The sequence below is a fragment of the Osmerus eperlanus genome, chromosome 15 (assembly GCF_963692335.1).
Source record: "Osmerus eperlanus chromosome 15, fOsmEpe2.1, whole genome shotgun sequence".
NCBI classification, from domain to species: Eukaryota; Metazoa; Chordata; class Actinopteri; order Osmeriformes; family Osmeridae; genus Osmerus; species Osmerus eperlanus.
In genome coordinates, this window is record NC_085032.1 from 16,904,667 (window position 1) to 16,917,721 (window position 13,055).

General features: G+C 46.8%; 1 protein-coding gene across 7 annotated transcripts in view; it reads left to right on the plus strand.

Moving 5' to 3' along the window:
* Positions 1-669: 669 nt before the first annotated feature.
* The window catches only part of phldb2b (pleckstrin homology-like domain, family B, member 2b), a 29,779-nt gene continuing 17,393 nt past the window's right edge, over positions 670-13,055 (plus strand). For 3 of the 7 annotated variants that reach the window (XM_062480014.1, XM_062480015.1, XM_062480016.1), the window contains exons 1-5: positions 670-902; positions 3,825-3,872; positions 6,706-6,838; positions 7,057-7,239; positions 12,625-12,744. In XM_062480014.1, coding sequence (XP_062335998.1) covers positions 873-902; positions 3,825-3,872; positions 6,706-6,838; positions 7,057-7,239; positions 12,625-12,744 — 514 coding nt within the window. In that variant the 5' untranslated portion in view covers positions 670-872. Of the gene's footprint in view, positions 903-3,824; positions 3,873-6,705; positions 6,839-7,056; positions 7,240-8,333; positions 9,300-12,624; positions 12,745-12,936; positions 12,951-13,055 lie in introns of those variants that run through there. The other 4 variants (XM_062480018.1, XM_062480017.1, XM_062480020.1 and 1 more) reach the window with 3 other exon arrangements.

Here is a 13,055-nt window from a genome sequence, read left to right on the forward strand (position 1 = left end):
CAGAAATATACTTCTTCTCGGTGCCCAATCATGCAAATTCCATTGCGCACCTGCGCACTCCTGGTATGCGATGAAACGATTAGAAACTTTTCCCGGTGGAGAAGTCCCATAGAGATATCAGATATGATACCACACAGACGCCCTCTTTACATTCTCAACAAAGACCAACTTGACCTACAAACTATTTTTGACTCGAGAGCCCAAAACAAAGTTAGGAAAAACATAGGAACTTTTTTTTTTCACTGCAAAAACAATACATAAATACATACTGTAAAGGTCCAAACATTCATAGTATAACGTGGTTATATGAATGCTGTTTCTTCGCGATTGAAGCAATTTAACGATAATTTCGATTAGATTAAAGCTAAAAGCAGACAAATGGCGCCTGGCTCCAGTTTAACAACAAAGGTCACAGGGACACGATTAAAGAACGGCATCAGCGAGCTCTGCCTTAATCACAGAGACGGCAGGGTCACACTGCATCTGTTCTCACCCGCAAAGTGCTGCTGTCTCAAGTCTGTACCAAACACTATATATGTCTCTCTCTCACACACACACACACACACACACTCTCTCTCTCACGTAGACACACACGCGGAGGGAGGGAGGGAGAGCTCTGCTCCCGCCCTAAGTCCGTTCCTTTCAGGTCTCATTCCAGCTGTTAAGCATTCCTGAGCTCTATACTCTTAACTGGCGGGGACCGAACTCTCTGTGTGTGTGTGTTCTTTTTTTTCGGAGAAACCACGAGCCCAGCTGAGGAGCCAGCACGGAATGTGTTTGGGTTATGCTGGTAGGAGAGAGACGTGACACAATCGTTTGGAGTATAAAAAAATAAGGAATTTTGTCCCCGGTGTTTGACAGTGCTATTTGGGATGTCATCATTGGCCGGTCCGGCTTCCATGGTAAGAAATGTCTTTAACAAAACAGACTACCTGGTACTACTTTCGGATACCTTGTGTAAATGCTAAACTGTTTTAACAGCTGTCTAAACATCTAGGCTACAGGAGGAGGGTTCCTGTGCTGCCTCCACATCGCCCTCCTGCCGTTTCCTGGATCTTACAACAGCTAATGGAGGATTAGTGGGCAGTACTACGTGTTTAATTGGAAAGTGAATACAATGAGTGTTTTAGTTCTTGACCTCATTACATTTCGCTTCAAGATGACAGGAGAGTTTTGAAAGGGAGGAATTCAACAATTCACTTTGTTGAATTTAGTTTGACAAACTATTCGTCAAACTTTATCACTTAATTAATCTGTGTGCAATGTGCTTTACGGTATGCTACAAACTACACTATCCTAGATGTTGCGTCTGATCGATTAACTTGTTAAGAAAAAGACATTCAACCATTAACGTCTGTGAACGTCAAGAGTTGAATCAGGAGCTTTATTCATGGTTCATCCTGTCCTCCTCGCTCTCCTTCCCACCTAGTGGTCCAGTGCGCGGGACCCTCTCCCCAACACATTACAGTCTAACGCAACTCAGACCAGCCCGTCCCGGTTTCAATCTCTCGGTAATATCCGCTCCGGTTAGAAGTGAAAACACGAGCTGATCCGCTGCAGATGCTATTTAGGAGATCTTATATTTACCTCAAACTCACACACCCTACCTCATATCAAATCACACTTCCAGCTGTTATGGTCATTTTAAGGTAATCTGTGACGAATGTGGATTTAAATTATATACAATGCTACAAGGTTATCCATATGACTCTTAATTTTGTATAGCATGCTATTGTGGTGTTCATTCAGCAGGTTACCTTTTTATAATTTAACTGAAATTTGTACACAAAGCAACATACAGATGCATATATAAAAGTACAGCAAAAGATCAAGGATTTGAATTGTAGAGGAATGTGTTTCGGGGGGGCGGGGGGTCTGTCCCCGAGGCAGCGACACACATGAGGGGTCTGCTGAAGATCTACCTGCCTAGACCTGTCCTGTTCACCTGGACAGGAGAGGGGGTGGGGGATAGGGGGAGGAGAGAAGAGAAGAGGGGGATGGAAGAGGAATAAATGAGAGTATGAAGGAGGGAGAAGAGGAGGTGGAAGGGAGGAGTGGAAAGAGAGGTTAAAAGACAGCTCCTGTTATTATAAAGGAACTTAGTCTCCACCTTGAACTTCACACTAGTGGACTAGTGGACCTCTAACGTGTTTTCATTAAACATCTCTCACTCCCCTGCTTCATGCTCCGTGTGAAGTGAATATGTGTGTAGTGAATATGTGTGTAGTGAATATGTGTGTAGTGAATATGTGTGTAGTGAATATGTGTGTAGTGAATATGTGTGTAGTGAATATGTGTGAAGTGAATATGTGTGTAGTGAATATGTGTGTGTATGTGAATATGTGTGTAGTGAATATGTGTGTAGTGAATGTGTGAAGTGAATATTTGTGTAGTGAATATGTGTGTAGTGAATATGTGTGTGTATGTGAATATGTGTGTAGTGAATATGTGTGTGTATGTGAATATGTGTGTGTATGTGAATATGTGTGTAGTGAATATGTGTGTAGTAAGTGTGTGTGTAGTGAATATGAGTGTGTATGTGAGTGTGTGAGTGTGTGTGCTCTTGATTGATGCAAGAAAGTTTGTGTTTGTATGTTGTGTGATTGTATGTGTGTTGTTGTGTGTTTGTATGTATTTTGTTGTTGTGTGTTTTGCATCCATGTTTGAGAGTGTTTTTGTCCATGTGTGGTGTATGTGTTTTTTATTTTTGGCATTTCCATTTTTTTTTATTGGACCATGCAATTATGAAATAGACAGGAAGGGCAGGGAAGAGAGGGGGGAAGACATGCAGAAAATCACCCAGGCCGGATTCGAACCTGTGCCGCTGCGTGAGGCCTGAGGGAACCGGTGAGACCCGTGTGTGTATTTTGTGTGTGTGTCATTGCATATGAGTGTGTCTGTGTGGGGTAACTAGGGTGTCATAACTAAACAGGAAGTGACTTCAGACCGGAAGTGAGCTCTGAATGAGAGGAAATGTTTGGGAGCTGTCTGTGATTTGTGTTTCCTCTGGAAGGAGAGGAAAGGAAAATAGCTGAGTGAATTGGAGAAGATTAAAATGAGAAAGAAGTAGAGAGAGGGAGAAAGAGAGAGAGAGATTAATATAAGGACTGAGAGAAAGATGGGAGGAGTGAAAGAGGGAGGGAGGATTGAAAAGGGAGGTGTGGTTTTTCCAGAGACTCTAATAATCTCATTCAGTTAATTGTGTGGTGTGTGCGTGTCTGTATGTGCAAATTTGTTTCATTGGTTTGTGTTCTGGATGGACTGTCCTTGGCATGGGATCTAAGCATGTTTACTCAAACCATACACTCATACACACACACATACAAACACACACATACAAACACACACATACACACGTTGGGCTGAAAGGGGCAGACTTGGCTAGTCGAGCCAAGCTCTGCTGTAGACTGGTGGGAAATCTGTCCACATGGTGCATTCCTGCCCATTCCTCCCACTGATTACTGTGTGCATGTGTGTGTGTGTGTATTCCCACCCTGAACTGTTTAAGTGATTTTTTTCCACTGTCTGGAACACTTTCACACGGACACTCTCTCTTAAGTGGCAGCTGTTTGTGCTATAAAGTGTGTATTTGTGTGTGTTTCTAAGTGTGTGTCTGTTCTAAGTGTGTTATCATCCAGCTGTGGCCAGCCTGCATGGGCTTGGAGCTGCTGTTTGTTTGTGTGTGTTTGATAAATAAGTGTGTGTAATTGTGTGTGTTTGTGTGAGTCTGTGTGTGATAGGTGTATGTATCATGAGTATGTGTATGTATGTGTGTGTGAGCCTGTGTGTGTGTGTTCTCAGTAACACTTCTCTCTCTCCTGTAGGACTCAGAGATGATGTTCAAACCAGAGTCTGACCAGGTCGCATCTGAGGTAAGCAACCACACACACTCTTAACACTCACAGTCACACGCACACACACACTCATCTGACACACACACTTAGAGTAAGCGGCCCCATTATCGTCCATTCAAACTCGCCCACGTTCCAGACCCCATTATCGTCTACGACCGTTTCTTCCGTTAAATTCTTAAAGAAGATATGCAGCAGCAACGAAAGAAAGTAACTTATCGATATGTACACCTTATATTGCTGCACACCAAATTACAGCTTCTTACTTTGAGATTTGAGTATGTAAATACGCTCTCAAACCGTATATGTCGCATCTGCCTTCCGCAGCGTCAAACTTGACATTTCTCCATTGAAAGTGGTTGAATGGATGATAATGGGACCCCCCCGGCTAACTGCTAAAATTAGGAAAATACATTTTTTAGGCATATCCATTTACATTTACATTTATTCATTTAGCAGACGCTTTTATCCAAAGCGACTTCCAAGAGAGAGCTTTACAAAGTGCATAGGTCACTGATCATAACAACAAGATAGCCACAAAAACATTGCGAGTAGCCAAAACATGAAGCACACATTGTGAACAACCAAAGTAAGTGCCAAAGGGAAGAACCATAAGAGCATGTAGTTAAACAAGTTACAATTAAACAACATGAACCGCTATAAGTGCAAGTGTACCTGTGAAAAAAAAACAAGCAACAATAATAAAAACAATATATCACAGCGAGTACAAAAATTTTAAATCAGTTACCACTAACCACAAGAGCAACAAGTCTCTAAGCAAGAGAGGAGTCATTGTGATCCTTGAGGAAACTAACATCGGGTCAAGCGAACCATTCCTAAGTACCGTTGTACTCCCGGAACAAGTGCGTCTTGAGCCTTTTCTTGAAGGTGGAGAGACAGTCAGTGTCTCTGATGGAGGTGGGGAGTTGATTCCACCACTGGGGGGCCAGACAGGAGAAGAGCTTGTGTTGGGACCGGGCGGTCTTGAGCGGTGGGACCACCAGGCGGTTGTCTGAAGAAGACCGTAGGTGACGGGTGGGGGTGTAAGGCTGCAGGAGAGACTTGATGTAGACGGGTGCAGTCCCGTTCACTGCTCGGAAGGTCAGTACCAGGGTCTTGAATCTGATACGGGCCATGATTTTACATTTTTACATTTTTAGTCATTTAGCAGACGCTCTTATCCAGAGCGACTTACAGTAAGTACAGGGACATTCCCCCGAGGCAAGTAGGGTGAAGTGTCTTGCCCAAGGACACAGCGTCAGTTGGCATGACCGGGAATCGAACTGGCAACCTTCGGATTACTAGCCCGATTCCCTCACCGCTCAGCCACCTGACTCCTCTGATGATGATAGGTAGCCAGTGGAGAGAGATGAGGAGCGGGGTAACATGGGAGCATCTGAGTAGATTGTAGACCAGGCGGGCCGCTGCGTTCTGAATCCTCTGAAGAGGGCGGGTTGCACATGCTGGGAGACCAGCGAGCAGCGAGTTGCAATAGTCCAACTTGGAGAGGACAAGTGCTTGGACTAGCAGCTGGGTGGAGTGCTCAGACAGGTATCTTCCTGATCTTCTGGATGTTGTAGAGGGTGAATCTACACGACCGGGAGACCGCAGCAATGTGGGCCGTGAGGGAGAGCTCGTCGTCCATGGTAACCCCAAGGTTCCTGGCAGAGGATGAAGGGGTCACCGTCGCAGATCCCAGGGTGATTGAGAGATCGTGGGAGATGGAGGGTTTAGCCGGGATGATGAGAAGTTCTGTTTTGGCGAGGTTCAGCTGGAGGTGGTGCTCGGTCATCCAGGCGGAGATGTCTGTGAGGCAGGCCTCAATCCTAGCTGAGATCCCCGGATCGGTCGGGGGGAACGACAGGTACAGCTGTGTGTCGTCAGCGTAGCAGTGGTAGGAGAAGCCATGGGAGGTGATGATTGGTCCAAGTGAGGTGGTGTACAGAGAGAAGAGGAGGGGTCCAAGGACGGAGCCCTGTGGGACACCAGTGGAGAGCTGGCGAGGGCCTGACAGTTTGCCTCCCCAGGAGACCTGGTAGGATCTTCTCGACAGGTAGGATGAGATCCACTGGAGTGCAGTAACAGTGATGCCCATCTCAGAAAGTCTGGAGAGCAGGATCTGGTGGTTAACCGTATCAAACGCTGCAGAAAGGTCCAGCAGAATGATGACGGATGACCTGGAAGCTGCTCTGGCAGACTGGAGGGCAGTGGTGACTGAAAGGAGGGCAGTCTCTGTGGAGTGGCCAGTCTTGAAGCCCGATTGGTAGGGGTCAAGCAGGTTGTTCTGAGAGAGAAAGTTTGACAGTTGGTTAGATACAGCACGTTCAATTGTTTTTGAAAAGAAGGGTAACAGTGATACCGGTCTGTAGTTCTGGAGGACGGCAGGGTTAAGGGAGGGTTTTTTTTAAAAACTGAATGTTATAATATAGGTGTGTATCTATATATTAAAGTACAATGCTGTAACATAACGTTTTTAATTTGTATTATATCAACATTTTCGTAAACTTTCTGACGAGCGTCGAGAGCTAGGTGGACGATAATGGGACCCCTTACGTTATAGTAGTCAAGCTGGAGGGTGAACCTGGGCTGTTTCAGTGGGCTCACTCCCTTCCCCTCCCACTGACACTGGAACAGCAGGAATCTTAATTCAGATCAAGAGTCTGAATTCCCCCTCTCTGTCTCTATCTAACCCTATACAATCTCTACCTAATCTCTATTTAATCTTATCTACATTTACATTTAGTCATTTAGCAGACGCTCTTATCCAGAGCGAGACAGACACTCCATTATCTAATCTATATCTAACCCGATCAAATCTCTATCTAATCTCTATCTCTGTCTGTTTGGATGGAAGGAGAATGTGGCCCCACCCCCAGGGTTGATTGACAGTGGGAAGGTGGTGAAGCTGCAGACAGACATGCCTCACCTGGTCAGTCTGGGCAGCGGACGCCTCAGTGTAGCTGTTACCCTGCTGCCCCTGAGAGAAGGTAACACACTCACACACACTGTAACACACACACACTGTTACACACACACACACTGTCTCCAGTCTTACACACACACACTGTTACACACACACTGTCTCCAGTCTTACACACACACACTCTCCAAACTCTTACACACACACATTTACACACACTCTCTTACACCTACACTCTCTCTTACACACATATGTAACAGACACGTGTACGTCCTGGTGGTGCAGGGGTGACCCGTGTGGGCCGTGAGGATGCGTGTGTTCCCCAGGACATCGTGGTGCAGGGAGAGGGAATCGAGGCGGAGCACTGTCTCATCACCAACCAGGGGGGCGTAGTCACCCTGGACCCCTGCGGACACGCCTGCGCCCTGGACGGGGTTCCCATCACTACCCCCACCCCCCTCACCCAGGGTAACACATACAGCTAGATTAGAGAAAGAGAGATAGACATAGAAAGAGAGACAAATAACGATAGAGACAGAGATAGAGACAGATATAGATGTGATAATACTGCATGCTACATGTAATTATACATGTTTAATTCATGCTACGTGTGGATGTATGTCCCTGTATTTAGGTAGTGTGTGTGTCTATATATGCACGTGTATTAAGGTGGTGTGTGTGTCTGTGCATGTGTGGGTGTGTGTTTATGTGTATTTTGGTATAGGTGGGTATAGGTGGTGTGTGCATGTGTGTGTGTTGATTTGGAAGCTGCTATAGTAGCTGATATGTTCCATTTCTCTTCCTCTCACTCTCCCTCCTCTTTCCCCCCTCTCTCCTTTCTCCCCCCCCCCTCTCTATCCCTCTCTCTCTCCTCTCTCCTCTCCCTCTCTCTCTCCTCTCTCCCCCTCTCTCTCTTCTCCCCCCTCTCTCCACTCTCTCCTCTCTCTCCCCCTCTCTCTCGTCTCTCTCTCTCCTCTATCGTCTCTCTTTCCTCTCTCTCCTCTCTCCTCCCTCTCGCTCCACTCTAACCACACATTCTCAACCCCTTCATCTTTTCACTCCCTTTTGTCTTTTTCTTGTCATTACACACACACACATTCAGTATGTCTTGTTTGGTCTCACCCGTCAGGTAAAGATTGACTGGTCCATTTCTTCTCCTCTGTGAGTTTGGTGTGTATATATTGTAGAGGTCAAGAGATCAGAGTATAGGAACAGTAGGAGAGGAGAGAGAGAGAGAGAGAGAGAAAGGTGTCATCATAGACACCTTTCCCACCTACATAAATCTACATGTAAACACACACACACAAACACAGATCCATCACACACACACACAAACACACACACACACACACACACACAGACAGACAGGCTGATACACAGTGTGTGTGATACTGTGTTGTTAGTCAATAACACAGGAGGCCGTCTGGCATGCTTTCAACTGCACATCTAACTGTGGTGATGTGGAAGCACACACACACACTCTCTCTCTCTCTCTCTCTCTCTCTCTCTCTCTCTCTCTCTCTCTCTCTCTCTCTCTCTCTCTCTCTCTCACACACACACACACACTCACACTGAAACACTACACCAAAATCAATGACCACAAGAGCAAAGTCCTTTTAGAAAATATCAGACTTGATGTCTACATCTTCCCTCCTCCTCCCTCTTTCCCTCCTTCTATCTCTTCTATCACAAGCCCTCTCTTCCCCAAGCCTCATTTACACAGACTACCCCCCCTCTTCTCTGTCTGTGTCTCCCACTCTGCTTTCTTCTCTCTCTCTCCCTCTCTCCCTATTTTTTTTCTTTCTCTCCTCTCAGTCTTCCTCTCCCCCCTCCCTCTCTCCCTATTTTTCTTCATTTCTCTCCTCTCAATCCTTTTCTCTCTCTGTCGTTCTATCTCTCTCTATGAATCCTACTTTTGTAACTTCTCTCCTGCACTAGAGACCAAGACGTGTTTTGAATGGTAAAATAATTGTTTCATCTGGCCAAAACTGATCATGTATTTTCTTAATTCTCTGAATTCAAGCTGTCTGCAGCTGTGACATGCTTGCCTAGGTGTTTCAAGAGAAAAGAAGTCAGGACAAAGAAAGTGAGAGGGGCGGCGGGACTTTAAAACCGGTGAACTCACCAACACAGGACCGGGGCTCCAGGTCGCCCTTCTTTGGAAGTCACGTGTTATTTGCATACAGTCAGATCCATTTACATCACCAGCTGCTTTTAATTTTCACTCGATTTCGTAAACTTGTAAAGAGGAGGGCTTGGCATGATAGCGGAAAGCACGTTTGAGTAAATGTGAAGTTTACACCCCCTTTTCTGAGTTGGTGGATGCCTTACCTCAGACGCATCTGGAAAGGAACCAGCGAACCCCGTAGTCCTCCACTTAAATCTGGATCCGTGGAAATTTACGGCTCCGAGACGGGCTGGCTCCGTGATTCTCTCGCCCCGGGAAACCCCCGTTGTTCTGATAAGGCGTCGGACAAGTAGAGGAGGATCGAAAGTTTTACTGTGCGGGGTTCGCTGAAGTGGAAAAGGTCAGTTTACACGTGTATAGTTGTTGGCTGGTGTATTCGTTTTGAGAGAGAGACAGAGACAGAAACGAGCTATGGAACTATAACGATAACAAGACGAGAGCTTGAGCATCGTTACCGGGTCGCTGATTGAGTGTGGTGTTTATGAAGGTCAGAGTTGCGTGCAGGTACATTTATGATGATCTTATAGTTAACTTGTTTAGTACAGCCTAACAAAAATGTGCTTTAATACGGAAATTTAGTTGAAGTACGCTTCAGTTGTTCGGGGTGGTTCGTGTGAGAGTTTGGTTATTGGTTCAAGCTTTTTAGCATACATAAACGAGCTAAGTTTAAACTCAAAACTTATATGGTTCATCATTCCTCTCACCTGAGTAGACTACGGTCGCGTGCCCCGGGCGGGTAACACGGGTGAGATTTCACGTGACAAAGAATAATAGCCGCGTTGACAGACTCACATAAGAAGGGAAACTACAGATTTGACTTGAGGAATGTGTTCTTTTTTTCTGATAGCTTTTAAACGGTAGCACCATATCACGAACTTAAACGAGAGGGGGCAATTTGGTGTGCGTAATACTATGTTTTTCAGTAACCAAACTGGTTGGTTTGGTGGTCTGGTTTACTTGGGTAAGTGAAACAGTGGGTCTCGGTTCCAAGACAAAAACTGAAGCGTAGAAGTCTATAGACTAGTGTAGTCAAGACTAGTGTAGATGTGTTTATACAGCTCTGGATAAAATTGAGGCCCTGCACCTTTTTTCTTTCGTTTTTAAACGAAAGGTTTTGAAGGGCAATTTTGAGTAAGGAACAGAAGGGTAAAATGTGCAGTGGCCTCTTAAATTTGACCCTTTTTGATTGACAACGATTAGAGTTGGTGCTTATTACTGTTGGGTTATGGTTAGTTGGTATCTGCAGGGTTAGGGGTTAGGCTCTGTAGATGGTCCAACTGGTTATAGTCATCTGATGGAGAGCTTAGAGAGAGGAGGTTAGACAGGAGGAGAGAGGAGGTTAGACAGGAGGAGAGAGGAGGTTAGACAGGAGGAGAGGTTGTGAGAAGATGTCTTTCTGATAACGTAATAGACAACGCTCAGGTCCCTCTAGGGTTAATTGGTGGTTTTAGGCACAATTACACAAACTCATATACACGCACGTACACACACACACACACACACACAGAGACTCATGAATTAGGAAGATAAAGATACAAACTTAATGGTTCAATCTGGCAGTTCCACTCACAAACTCAATCCAGAACAGTTCACCAGGGGTTTACATTACATTTAGTCATTTAGCAGACGGCCACATTTAGCACACAGTCTGACCCTGTGTTGTTCTGTGCATCTGACAATAAAAGACTTGAGCTTGCCCACACAATGTCATTTGACACGGCCGGGAATCGAACCAACCGTCTGATTAAAAGTCAGATTTCCTAACCGCTCAGCCATCTGACCCCCTAGGTGTTAGTGTGTGTGTGTGTGTGAGAGAGATCAGACTGGGAGAATGTGTTCCAGATTGTTGGTACTCTGCAGCATCTGTGTCATCAAAGCTTCTGGTTATCTTTGTAGACGGTTTCAAGTCTGTTTGTGAGTGTGTGTGTCTGCTGGATGTGTTTGGGAGGGGATGAGTGTGTATGTATTTATGTAGATTACAGCTAGTTTGTTAGAGTTAGGTTTGAGTTTTGGGGTGTAGTAAATTACAAAGCAGCGCAATAAACAAATAAGGACATTCATGTTTCTCTGCTGTAGGACTGGTGGGTGTGTGTTTCTTTGGGCATGCTAAATACTGAAAGGCACTGTGAGTCATTAGATAGAGACTGTTAAGATATTTATACATGCACACACACACAACTGTAATTCACACACAGGCATACATACTACACACAGTTTCGGGGAGTGTGACAATGCCACCACCAGCACCACCTCTCCTCTGTTACACCACAGTCTGTCTGGAGCTCAGTTCAGCTGGAGCTCAGTTCAGCTGGAGCTCAGTTCAGCTGGAGCTCAGTTCAGCTGGAGCTCAGTTCAGCTGGAACTCAGTTCAGCTGGGCAGACTAAACACATGCTCGTGCTAAACACAAGCTCACACACACACTTACACACTCACACGCTCACACATGTTCTTCCATACTGCTCCATTTCTAGGATGTTTGTCAGACATCGTCTCTTTACACAGCTGACAAGGAAGACCAAACATATCTCTCTCTCTTTCCCCCCTCTCTCTCTTTCCCCCCCTCTTTCTTTCCTCTCTCTCTCTCTCTCTCTCTCTCTCTCTCTCTCTCTCTCTCTCTCTCTCTCTCTCTCTCTCTCTCTCTCTCTCTCTCTCTCTCTCTCTCTCTCTCTCTCTCTCTCTCTCTTCCCCCCTCTGTCTCTCTTTCCCCCCTCTCTCCCCCTCTTTCTCTCTCGCTCTCGCTCTCTGTCTCCTAGTGGACTTGTACCATGCTAGTAGAGTGACTATATAAACTACAACCCCCAGCCCTCTTCCTCTCTTCTGATTTCACGGTTTTAAGACAGAAAGAAAATGGCCTCAAACTGATTTTCCATGCTGTCTTTTTTCCACCCTGTCTCTGCCATCTCCTCCTTCCCTCTCAGCTCTTTCCTTCTTGTTATCCACCCACCCCCTCTCTGCCCTCTCCACCCACCCCCTCTCTGCCCTCTCCACCCACCCCCTCTCCCCTCTCCACCCACCCCCTCTCTGCCTTCTCCACCCACCCCCTCTCTGCCCTCTCCACCCACCCCCTCTCTGCCCTCTCCACCCACCCCCTCTCCACCCACCCCCTCTCTGCCTTCTCCACCCACCCCTCTCTGCCCTCTCCACCCACCCCCTCTCTGCCCTCTCCACCCACCCCCTCTCTGCCCTCTCCACCCACCCCCTCTCCACCCACCCCCTCTCTGCCTTCTCCACCCACCCCCTCTCTGCCCTCTCCACCCACCCCCTCTCCACCCACCCCCTCTCCACCCACCCCCTCTCTGCCCTCTCCACCCACCCCCTTTCTGCCCTCTCCACCCACCCCCTCTCTGCCCTCTCCACCTCTCCTCCTTGAAGAAGTGAAGTAAGTGAAGGAAGGTTTTAAGAGAGAGGACAGTGAATGGGAACAGATTTGTCTCTCCTTCTCTCCTCCCCCCTGTGCCTTCCCCCCCCCCTCCCTCTGAGGTATTTAGACAGCTGTAGCTAGAGGTTGTGACCCTGACTTCTTGTTTATAGCTCGACTGTGATCTTAATTGATGACCAGAGAAAACACTGTGGTCTGGATCCAGTGCTCTTAACGTGTGTGTGTGTAATACAGTCTGAACTGTAGCTGCTCTCTGTGTATTTGACCGTGTGTGTGTGTTCCCAGGGTACTCCCTGTGTCTGGGTAAGTCGTACTTCTTCAGGTTCAACCATCCAGAGGAGGCCAGCCGTCTGAAGAGCATGCTCCCACAGAAAAGCCCTGCGTCCCCCCTGGTCTACAGCACAGGTACACACACGCACCTGCGTTCCCCCTGGTCTACAGCACAGGTCCACACACACACCTGCGTTCCCCCTGGTCTACAGCACAGGTACACACACACACCTGCGTTCCCCCTGGTCTACAGCACAGGTACACACACACACCTGCGTTCCCCCCTGGTCTACAGCACAGGTCCACACACGCACCTGCGTTCCCCCTGGTCTACAGCACAGGTACACACACACACCTGCGTTCCCCCCTAGTCTACAGCACAGGTACACACACACACCTGCGTTCCCCCCTAGTCTACAGCACAGGTACACACACACACACACATA